The sequence below is a fragment of the Leguminivora glycinivorella genome, chromosome 6 (genome assembly GCF_023078275.1).
Source record: "Leguminivora glycinivorella isolate SPB_JAAS2020 chromosome 6, LegGlyc_1.1, whole genome shotgun sequence".
Lineage (NCBI taxonomy): Eukaryota > Metazoa > Arthropoda > Insecta > Lepidoptera > Tortricidae > Leguminivora > Leguminivora glycinivorella.
In genome coordinates, this window is record NC_062976.1 from 3,803,175 (window position 1) to 3,815,904 (window position 12,730).

General features: G+C 37.1%; 1 protein-coding gene across 1 annotated transcript in view; it reads right to left on the minus strand.

Annotated features, from left to right (window-relative positions):
• Positions 1-12,730, minus strand: part of LOC125226944 (zinc finger protein Gfi-1b) — a 130,143-nt gene that overhangs the window by 2,063 nt on the left and 115,350 nt on the right. Inside the window, exon 7 of the mRNA XM_048131126.1 lies at positions 431-670. Coding sequence (XP_047987083.1) covers positions 431-670 — 240 coding nt within the window. The remainder of the gene's footprint in view (positions 1-430; positions 671-12,730) is intronic.

Below are 12,730 nucleotides of genomic sequence, written 5' to 3' on the forward strand. Positions count from 1 at the left end.
TTGGAATAATTGAAGATATTTATTGACAGCTCACCTATTCTATGCTCCGGTATCATCTCTGCATGCATCCCATGCACATCAGTATGCGGTACATGTTTAAGGTCAGCGTGTTGTGTCTCCCTATGTCTCCGCAAAGCGACATTTTTCTAGAAAGCTCGCCCGCAAAGTTCGCATACAAAAGCTTGACGATTTTACGTTTCGATTTGGAATGAATTGAGATTATTAATTGATTATTGCTTACCTATTCTATGCTCCGGCATCATCTCTGCATGCATCCCATGCACATCAGTATGCGGCAAAAGCGTGTTTGACGCAAGTCGACCTTCCTCTGGAACGCTCGCCACAAAGTTCGCACACAAACGGCCTTTAGCCCTTACTCCCTAATTTGAAATGTATATTGTTTTTTAATTGACTTCAGACTATTTCTTACCTATTCTATGCTCCGGCATCATCTCCGCATGCATCCCATGCACATCAGTATGCGGCACGTGTCGTAAGTCAGCGTGTTGCGTCTCCCTATGTCTCCGCAAGTCGACCTTCCTCTGGAACGCTCGCCCGCAAAGTTCACACGCAAACGGCTTGAAGCCGGTGTGTTTGCGGGAGTGGGTGATAAGGTTCGAGCTCTGGCTGAACGCTTTGCCGCACACTTGGCATTTGTGCGGCTTCTCGCCTGTTGACAATGAGAAAAACGGTTTTTAGTATTTCTGGGGAATTACTTTAACCATTTAAACATACTGAGATACCTTAACAAAAAAAATATTTAGTACCTAAAAATGTTTATGGAAAAAGTTAAATTCACAGGTTTTAGACATATTCTCACTGCATCTGCATCAAACCAAATTTCACTTTTGTTCCTATACAGTGAAAAGGATGTGATATCTATGACCTGACCTGACGACCGGTTTTCAAAATTTGCCAGCTTAAATATAATCGTAACTCAAGTCAATTTCATAAAGAGTCAAACCTTAACTGGTACTTACTATTTGCATTACGTGGGTCGTTAGTTAGGTATTTAGGTTTAATCCGTATAAACAATTCATAAAAAAAAACTGTGTAAACACACACTTACTTCAAGAGCAATACCTACTTAGCGACTAACACAGTGTATTTATAGGTAACCAGCAATCTATTCCTCTTTTAACTCCAACCTAGACATAGACAAGCCTTCATCTCACATGGCCGCACGTCCGCAAAAATAACCCGCCGCCCATTAAACCTAATCCGGGCGATTCCGCAAATAATCTCGCATCGATCGTACGAGGACTTGCGGCCCGTAATACCCGGGTACCCGGGCTGCTACCACGAGATGTAGTAATAAGTTACGTTACGTTACGTTCTTACGTTCCCCGTTTGGTTATATTAAATATAATATTTTAGGCAAGATCACCCAGGTCGGAGCCTGCTCGTAGGGTTATCTACTATAAAGCTAGCTGTTACATTTCATTTCACTTATATTAATTAGAGTTATGCCTGCTTGTTCACTGAAAATATCGATCCCAACTATTGTCCCGGATTTGTAAGAACCTCTTTTTGACACATGACATCGTCCACAAAACGTAAACTCGCGCAACCTAATGAAATTTTAAATAAAATCCTGTAATAATATTTAAAAAAATCAAGTGCTTAAAAACAATATTTCGCTTACTTTAAACATAATCTAACAATGTTACATTTTTGCGGACCTTCATTAGTGAGTATTTTACGATATTAATTTATCACTTATCATGTCATTTATCGTTCATTTTTATTTTTAAACTAGTGCTGTAGCAGAGTCTATCATTTGGATTCAAATGACATTTCCATCAGTTGATAGAAATCGAATATTTTATTATACTATACGATACTTTAAAGAAGTAAAAATTACAATAAAATTAAATAAGATGAAAACAACGAACAAACCAGACGCTAGATGTGGGGGGGCCCTAAGCTATGAAGTTTAGCCTCATTACGAACATAGACAAAAAATTACTAGTCATAACAATGAAAACATAATTATTGAAGTTGTTCCCATAGAAAATTTGAATTTCGCGGCTTATTTCAGTGAGAAGATTTTAGAAATCAGTGCTTTGTTAATTTTAGTTTTAATATAACCGTTTCTAGTTTACAATTTCAAATATATTTTCAATTACATACCATCATACAATCGATTCAAACAATTCGTAAATAATCGCTAGATTTTGCAAACGATTCGTCTTAGATGGGTTCGATTGTGGTGCGGGCGATGGACTAGCAGGCTCACTATTATCTTGCAGAAACTTTTTTCGCATATATTTGATTTGCATAATAGTTCTTGGCAGTCACGTTTGGCAGAAATACCTTACGCAGAATATGCTTTGGCATAAATCATTTCGCAGATTTTTATAATACCGAATCGTACGTTGGCATAATGTTGATGAGCATAATAGTCTTCTAGTCGAATAGTACTTTCGCAGATAATATTTGTGCATAATATTTAGGCGGCATAAAGTTGCAATTTGCTTTTTGATAGCGAGTCAGATGTGTTGGGGATGCAAGATACCTAACACTCTTCCTCGCTTCGCTCGTCGTCGTACCTAACGGGGGCTCTGAGACAGTATTTCCTTTTAGATAGCGTGTCATAATTCTGCTCTTGTAATAGTATGCTATACGATTATTATCGTACATAAAATTATGCTAAATCAAAGTCGACCAAAGTAATATTCTGTGAAACAATATTCTGCCAAATGTATCGTATGCGTGGTAGTAATAATGCCAACTAAGTTTTCTGCAAAATTACCATTCGACCGAATGCTAGGAGTGGCACTGAAACTGGAGCAATTTCAGATGCTCCAAAACGTGAAAATCTCATGTTAGAGGCACCGGTGACCGCGCGTATACACGTCCGCGTAATCTCTGCCCAGGCCAGCATTTCTGATTCGGCCCTGGAATTATAAAATGTACCTATAGACGTTTCTAGAACATTTCTGATTCGACCCTGGACTTATAAAATTTATAGACGTTTCTACTAGAACATTTCTGCATGATTCGGCCCTGCGTGCGTAGCCGAATGCACAAACCCTCACGAAACGCTCACAAAACGAAACGCTCGTAGATATCTATCTCTATTGCTCTTGCCTATTGGCGCGACAGAGCCAGACTACCTTTCGCGGCGTTTCGTTTTCGTTTCGTGTCGTAGAAATGCTATTCGGCTACGGGGCCTGGACTTATAACATTTATAGACGTTTCTAGAAACTCTGCCAATCTTATTGGGAGGGGTTAAGATGTAGTTTCGCTTGGTCGCGCGTTAAAAGTTTATGTGTATCGTGATTCGTGTGAGGATTTTAATATTGTGGAGGCTTTTGTTTAATCGTTTATTAGGGCCACTTGCATCAAAGGAAATGGAGGGTTAACCCTCGGGTTAACCCTACCATTTTGTATGGAATTTGACAGATGACAGCCCACTAACCCTGAGTTGTAGTTGGTGGAAGTGGGCCTTATTTGTATTAATTTTATTATTTGCCTTATGTTTTGAAACCTACGAAAGTAGGTAGATTGATAGATATTATTTGTTTATAAAAGACACCTAATAATAATGATAATGACTTGTGTAAATAGGCTTAGTGTGCTTTATAAATATTTGGATATCCACAATAAATCAGTTAAATTACAGGTTAATTTACATATTTAACAAATTAATCAAACAGACCATTTTATAAAAATACATCAATATTAAATATATTGAATTCTTATTGAATCACCCCACATCTAAAACAAACAATAAACCCACTCAACGCTCCAAACTTTTTGTTCAAAACCGAACTCAGGTAGCGACTATATAAACCAAAACAATACATTATCACATAGTAAATAGCCCCGACCAATACCGCGTCAACTGCTGTAGGCAATTACCTCAAATCACGGCCGTATCGACCAAGGGACGCGTCAATCAAGGGTAGTGGTGAAACCCAGTTCATTAGACAGAGAAGAACATACTATATATGTCCTGCTCCCGCTCGAGTGTCGCGATACGGGAGCAATTTATACCCGTCGTACTATTGGCCGTGATTTTAGCGCGACTCCTCCCCGCGTCGCTTAGCAACCGAGGGGGGATTAACCCCCCACCGCCGTTATGGATCGCAATTTTCCTTTGAATTGGAAATCAGCGCAGGGCCGCTCGTTAGCCGCCGTCTTCGCTGGATACAGATTTTTACTGCCGGATGGTTGAGTGTTTGGTTTTGTTAGATGTTTGTTTACTTCAGGTGTTGGGTGAAGGAATATTTCTTTACGTAGCTATGATACTAATGTAGGTTTTATCTTTGTGTTTATTAGGAATAAAACTACCAAGAATGGTTTAGGTACAAGGGACCGATTTTTAAATGTCGATGGCCGGTTTCGTGAAATTCGTTCAATAATATCTCCACCACTAGCGATTTAAATTGTACTAACAGAATCTATAACGAGTGGTCATTACCACTAGATTAAAAACCGGCCAAGAGCGTGTCGGGCCACGCTCAGTGTAGGGTTCCGTAGTTTTCCGTATTTTTCTCAAAAACTACTGGACCTATCAAGTTCAAAATAATTTTTCTAGAAAGTATTTATAAAGTTCTACTTTTGTGATTTTTTTCATATTTTTTAAACATATGGTTCAAAAGTTAGAGGGGGGGGGACGCACTTTTTTTTCCTTTAGGAGCGATTATTTCCGAAAATATTAATAATATCAAAATATGATCTTAGTAAACCCTTATTCATTTTTAAATACCTATCCAACAATATATCACACGTTGGGGTTGGAATGAAAAAAAATATCAGCCCCCACTTTACATGTAGGGGGGGTACCCTAATAAAATATTTTTTTCCATTTTTTATTTTTGCACTTTGTCGGCGTGATTGATGTACATATTGGTACCAAATTTCAGCTTTCTAGTGCTAACCGTTACTGAGATTATCCGCGGACGGACGGACGGACGGACGGACGGACGGACGGACGGACGGACGGACGGACGGACGGACAGACAGACATGGCGAAACTATAAGGGTTCCTAGTTGACTACGGAACCCTAAAAATTACTAGCCGTCCTTTTTCAAAAATAGCATTAGGTACCTACGTTGTTTTCCACACGCTCACTGTTGAACAGCGAATTCGTTGGTTCGAAATTCAAACATCGGTTCCAAGTAAAAACTCACAGTGTCATAGATTATTTTTAATCATTTTTACATCCTCTATAAACAGTACCTAGCGTTTCAGCAGTAGGTATTACCTACCTATCGGTAGGTATCGTCCATATTAAAGTGTAATTTAATAATTCAATATTTTCTTTAAGAACATATATGCGATGTCGATTACATAAAAAGTTTGCCCCTTGTGTCATTTCGCTTCAATTACAACCTGAACTTGAAAGTTAGATACGTCTAAACTTCCAAATCCACCAAACAATTCCCAAAACAATAAAAACGTAGTAACACCACGTTAACGGCCTAAACAGCTGTTTAAACTCTCAACTCTCAGCAGCGGGCGTTACCCTCCGACAACACGTAAACGTAAACGTAAGGACTTACGCTGGCGTAAAATCTTGGCTCTTACTGAGCCGCAACCCCATACAAATGATCTATACTTTGTTTTTATTTAATTTCCGTGTAAAAAAATTTTCATGTTCTGAAATCTATTTTGAATTTATATTGGACTCTTAGTGTTCTAAAATCAAAACAAAACAATTGCTTTCGGAACTAGTAAATCTTTCCCATCACGGCACAAATGGTGTTATTCCAGATACATAGTCTTTGACATTTTAATGAAACTTTGTAAGGATTTTGCGGTGCCTCTAAATAGGAAGAAAGGCGCGGAAGGATCTTGTGAAGGCCATAGTACAAGTAACGACCTAACGACAATAACAACATCGTTGCGTTACGCCGTGGCTTGCGTGGGCGACTGTCGCGCGATGGTCGCGCGACGGCGATGCGACGCATACGAAATCAAACCTTATCGATATGGAAGTAGACGATGCGATGAGAAGCGACGGCGATGGTCGCGCGACGATCGCGCGACCGTCGCCCACGCAAGACACGACGTTAGCGCTTAAAATCGAGACCATTTGTCGAGGATTTTAAGTCTTTGCTCATTCAAGATAAAAACCAAAATTTGCACTAGGTACTATTAATTTTCTTTAAACATTGACATCATTTGTCTACACGCCGGTTTTCGAGCTTCTTGTAATGATGGCTATATTGGAGAGGGGGCCTCTTAATTGTCCCAGGGGATCCGGGTGGAAACTTATCTACCGAATCAATATTAGTGCCTAAAATATATCACAAATAACAAGGGCTTTCCACTCTTTGCTCGTTCAAGACAAAAACTAGATTTTATATTAGTTTTCTCTAAGGATAAATATCATTTGTATGTCTGCCGGTTTTCGAGCTTCTTGTAATGACGGCTATATTGAGATGAGAGGGGGCCTCTTAATTGTCCAAGGGGACCCGGGTGAGGAGTTGTCTATAGAATCGATTTGGTGCCTGAGGGATATAACGACAAATGACGAGGTTCTGGCAACTATTTGCTCTGAAAAGATATCTAACAACAACCAACTTACAGTAAACAGTCTAACCGAATCAAAATTTGAACTATGGAGATTAAATAAAACGGAGTAGGTATAGTTTCAAGATTTTTACATCAGGTTGATGTTACAAGTTACAACGTATTTTTTTTCTGACTGAATTGGCCTCCAATACACGAAGCAAGAGTTTGTCTTCCGAAGGCGGAAATAAAGGCTACCTAAAATTGTTACATTACATACTTTACACAGATAGTAGGCACACGCCAATTTCAGTAATTCCAAATCACATCCTGTTCTCGGGTTATTCCGTCGCGTAAAAAAATTACGTCGATTCGTCGCTCCGTTTTGCCGTGAAAGACGGACAAACAAACAGACACACACACTTTCCCATTTATAATATTAGTATGGATTGAGTTTAGTATTCAAAATTGGTTTCCCATTCGGATTCATTTTTCAAACATTCAGTTTTTGAACGATAAAAATCAACGGCGCAAACGTGTGCAGTAACGTTAATATCGGGTTGTGATTGAACGCATCCCGGACGGGCATAACCGTAAATCCCGGATCCCGTCCGGATAACACGGGCCCGGATTTGGGTGGGAAATTAATAGTTTTAGACGTAAATGCGCAAACATATTTATTAAGCGTAGATAGCGCTAGAATTGTGTCCGATCCAGCATTATTTTTCTGTCACTCTAAAAATTGGCTTTATAGGAGTGAAAGAGAGAGAAACTTGCGATTATTGGTCAGTTTTAAACAATTACCTACAACAATGAAGGTATAATAGGTATAACTTTCTAAGATAGTACCTAAGAGAGCGTACCGCGAACATCGAAAATCGAATACTGCGGGCTACTTTTTCTGTCACTCTAAATATTTCTTAATTGGAGTGAAAGAGAAAGATGCCCACAACTTGCGATTATTGGTCAGTTTTAACCAATTAATTACCTACAACAATGAAGGTATAATAGGTATAGCTACCTAAGATAGTACCTATCTAATATATAACCTCAGTATATAACACAAATCTTGCAAAATTGTATTTAGTGATGATATAATGTTAAGGTGACAGCTGTCGTACACCGTGCTCAAGCAATTTATAAATTACGGGAACTATTTAATATTTTAAGCAAAAATAACACATATAATAACAAATATTTACTTAAATATCAATTGCGCACAAAATTAATTGGACAATTTCATGAACTCATTAAATCATTTAGATTCAATAAGTCCATTTATGGTAAACATACAATTCTCTTAAAACTAATTTATGCACTTAATTACCTTAAAATATTAGCACTAACACACCAATATAAATACCCGTAAATGGCGAAATAATAATTATTATTATGACGCCATAAAATAATCACAGCGACATTATTGCCAAGGCCGTTATCGGTTATTGCGAGATTCGCAATAAAACCAATTATTATAATACTATTACAATCTGGCCGAGGGACCAGAATGATATCATTTCTTTTTGGTGGGACTTAGAAGTGTAGCCTGTTGCGATTTCGTAAGAGAGATTTTTTGACGAATTTTTATTTCGTTAGTTTTTGATAAAAATGTATGTTCGAAGCTTCTCATTCAAGGAATTTATTCTAGTTTTGGGACGAAAAGGTAAGCTACGAGAACAGCTAATGATATAGTGAAAATTATTCAGTGCCTTAGTACATTCAGTTTTTCTTGCAGATTTATAATAAGTTATAACCCTGTGTAAAATCTAAAAATATTTATTGCTTTATTATCGATTAAATAAAAAAGAAACAGCGTTTACAACTTTGTTGATTTTTCCGACACCAAATTATCGACAGAGGCGTGTGAAAGGCGTGATGATAGAAATTGCTACATAAAATTACCTCCACATGCTATATCATACGAAGAGAGATAAGTACCTAAGACTAATATGCAGGGTTCCAGAACATTTTTCAATTGCATTAATTCTGTTTTCTCCTAACATCCTGATACAGGGCTTCCAACCTTTTTCCCAATCTACCAATCTGCGCTCATTACAAGTGATATTTCTAACATAATTACCGAATCCGGCCCAGCGCGGCTCATCTGCACAGTATCACGGCGCTGGATTTTTATGGGGACGTACTTTGGGCGGTCGTGAATTAAATATATTATGGCCCCGACTTAAAGTGCTTCGGTGGCAAGATTTCACGAAATATGGCCGAGGATACGGGGAGTGCAGAAGCTTTAAAAGCGCTGGGTGGATTTTAGTTTAAAAGGCTTTTTAAGTTTTGGAAAATATCATGGTAGATAGAAACTACTAAAAATAGGTAGGTACATACGATATGTAGATATAATTTTGGAAAAAAACTAGCATAATCTATATGATAAACTATTTTTCACCACACCAACTGGTAAAGGCTTTCTTTGCTATTCGAAAACAGATAGCAAAATTGCATTTTATCCACAAGGGGGCAAAGTAATTTCATACAAATTTTAACTCGATGTCTTAATCTGGCTGCTAGATTTTACCTATAAATTATTGAATATTTTGACGGATTTGATTTATTTTGATGTTTTATAGTCAGTATTTTGTTTGTGTTGGTGTGGTGAAAAATTTTGTGTTTCACTCGGTGGCAAAGTTTGTTTACCCTTCGTGCCTTGATACCCTCGCAACGCTCAAGATTCCACTTTTTGAACCACTCGCTACGCTCGCGGTTGAATATTGGAATCTTTCACTTGGTCAGTATCAATATTGGCACGTGCGGTTAAACAACTACTTTGCCCCCTTGTAAAACAAATAACTATTTCCCATTATTAGATGTAAGGTCAGGGCGGGCAAGACCGGCATAGTTTATTTGAAATAAAGTTTGAGTGGATAAAACTCTATAATTAATGCAGTCTGGCGTAATGCGCATGGTCCTATGGGATAGCAAATATTATATTTTACAAAGCTTTTACAGTATTTTGGTGAAGTAAGGTACTTTTAAGTGATAAAAATCACTTTTTTTAAGGCTCGGCGGGTTGACCGTCCTCCCGCGATGAGCACAGAAAGACCGTCTAGTGCTTGTTGTCGCGTAATTTCATATGAGACTAGGTTCCAAAATCATGATCATTGTTATTTTACGTAATAACGGGGCAGAATGTGCTAGATAACTATTAAAATAACGTTGAAATTTTCAACATATAAGCATTTTTCTATTTATAAGGCAAGACCGGCATATGTCCCGTAGATGGGGTTCATAACCTTTTCTTTTCAGGTCCAGATATGGCATAATACTGTTTTTCCAACGAACACCTGCGAATACAATTTAGTCACAATATTACAGGTCTTCATACAGTCGCATATAAATCCAATTACTTATCTGTTTTTGAAACTATGTTAATTAAGAAAACGTAATAGGATATTAAGATACGTGAATTAGTTTGGTAACATTTCTTAGCAATGCTTGGTTTTGATATAGTCACTACAGTATGAATGAATGCGTAATTTTTTTTCATCACACTCGCACACTAAATGTGACACGCAGGCGGAGCGTGAGTTATAGAAAAATCGTTAGTTATAGAAAGTTATGAAATTTCTAGTACCGTATTCAATTTTTTTATCTTTTTACATATTTTTATGTTGCAAGTGTCATGAAAAACATTTTGTGTAACTCGGGGAGTATAAATATTATAAACTCGAGTCTTGGAGGAGCTGAGTGGTTCTTTTCTGTTCAAGGATTTTATGTTGCCAGTATAACATATTAATTCAATGAAAAGAGTTTTGACATTATATTTCATGATCGTTTATAAATTGTTGTAGATTAAGTTCGTACTACTGATTTGCAGTAGGTATATTCATTATTAATATTTTGGTAATCTCCTTATAGGTGACGTGAAAAATTGTATATGTCACATGGTAGCAAAATTATTTCCACCTTGAGCGTTAATACTTGAATCCCTCACTACGCTCAGGGTTCTAATTTTGAATCCCGAGCGTAGCGAGATTAGAGATTCCTTTACTTCGTTCAGGATTCAATAAACACCCTTTGCCCCATTTTGCTCGATTACGACTTCAAAAACTCAGTAGAGATTCAGATGTCATTAATACATAAATATTTGTATACTTAATACATAAATATTTGTTTCAGTTATTAAAAATAGCAAACAATATACAAGTCATGTCTATACATCTTCCGAAGAATGTATTGATAAAATCTTTTTTTGATGCACTTCCTAACGCCAGCGTATATATCGACGAGGAAGACGAAATGATTTTGCTTGAGAAGTGCACAGTTTGTGCCACTAGTCATAGTTTAGATATGACCCTCTGTGCGTCCAGGGTTCAGTTTTTGCCGTCTGACGAACAACCTTTATCAAATATGTTTTGTCAAGGGTGCGCAAATATTATGTTTTCTGTTTGAATAAATAATTGGATTCAAAATGCTTACTTTTATTTCTAAAAATACTTAACTCTCTTTTGAAATATTTGTCGTCGCATGTTGCACAATCTATACAAACACTACCATCTTAAATATGATGATGAGTGTAAGTAGGCTTAGGTCTGTTCACCACTTATAATTCTTCGCAACTATGTAATTTTTATTTAATACTTTCGAATGATATTAGTATTAGTAACACCATAGGAATCATTACCAAAACTGTATTTCGAAGTTAAAATCAAAAACGGTACAACTATCATAAGCAAAAAACGTACTTATATATTGATATTGTTTACACTCGACTTATTTCCAATAAAGCCTAAAAAAGGTTGGCAACTCCTTGTTTATCGTATGCCGGTCTTGCCTTTCTCTTTTATGCCGGACTTTCTGAGTAGGCACAATTTCTAAGTTACATATTTCAGAACATAAAACAAGAAATTGAACGCGTTTTGAGTAGATTAATAATACTAGTCAGAAAGAACGGTTATTAAATGACTACGTTACATACATGATATACAAGTATTCCGACTGCTTCTATTTTATTTTAATTTTTTGCGGAACCATGTTGAACTTGATGCTCGAGTTCGAAACACGAATCAAGTTTATTATTAACTAGTGTTTGTCCTAGGGATATGTATTCAAGACCAATGGCTTAAGGATGAAAAACTGGTATACCTTCGGAGGTGTGAGAGGCGTAGATATATAAAAACCAAAGTTATTGTCAATAGACGGTCTTTCCGGGTAGACGGTCTTCCCCACACTGACATTAAAATTCTGAATTTGAAATTTGAATCGCAACAAAATGACGTAGTCTGTCGGATTATCTTAAAAGACAAAATCCTAAATAAAAGAATTCCTTTATTTAACGAAACCTCTATTTTCGTTAATAAAATAACTCAATAACATTTTTGAACAAAATCTGCAATAAAATTGTAATCCTTTCCAAATGATTGCCGTTGCGGCTTACAAAAGACAATAAAGAAACAATAAGAAAAAGCCCATAAAACCTCCCTTCAGCCATAGACAACGGCGAAGCTTAAAAAACCGCCAGCCATAATAATAATTTAGCCGCGGTCTTGCCAGACTTAATTATTCAGAGACTTAGAGAAAAAACGGCGAAGTAAATTGGGGAGAGACGCCGTGAATTCAGGTAACATTTACATGTTCATAGATAATGCAGGGTACTCTGGCAACACTGGCTTGCACCGTTGAATTTTGAATGTGGAACTTTGGGGGAATGAAAAAGAATGAAATGGTTCTAAATCTGAAATGTGGATAGACTGTTTTGAAGCCGTGTCTATGAAATAACTGACCGATACTTTTAACACATGTAATGTATATTAGATATGAAAATTATGAAAGTACCCTGCTACTTTCATGTTCGTCAATCCTGTTGTGTATAAAGTGAAACCTTAAATTAGTTTTCAGTACAGATGGTGTTTTTTACGCACTAGTGCGAGAAGTGGTTCATTATATGCCAGGTCGAAACTTTGAAGACTCATCTGCACTGAAAAACGTCGTACGATACACGTGCAAAAAGGAAATTTGTAACTCGTGTCGATTTAAAACACTCCCTTCGGTCGTAATTTATCGCCACTCGTTTCGAACTTCCTGTTTTACGCACCTGTATCGTAATGTACTATAAATTTCAGTACAGATGGTGTTTTTTTTACGCACTAGTGCGAGAAGTGGTTCATTATATATCAGGTCGAAACTTCGGAGTGCCATAAGTACTGAAAAACGTCGTACTATACACGTGCGAAAAGAAAATTCGTAACTCGATCCTTTTTAGGGTTCCGTAGTCAACTAGGAACCCTTATAGTTTCGCCATGTCTCCGTCCG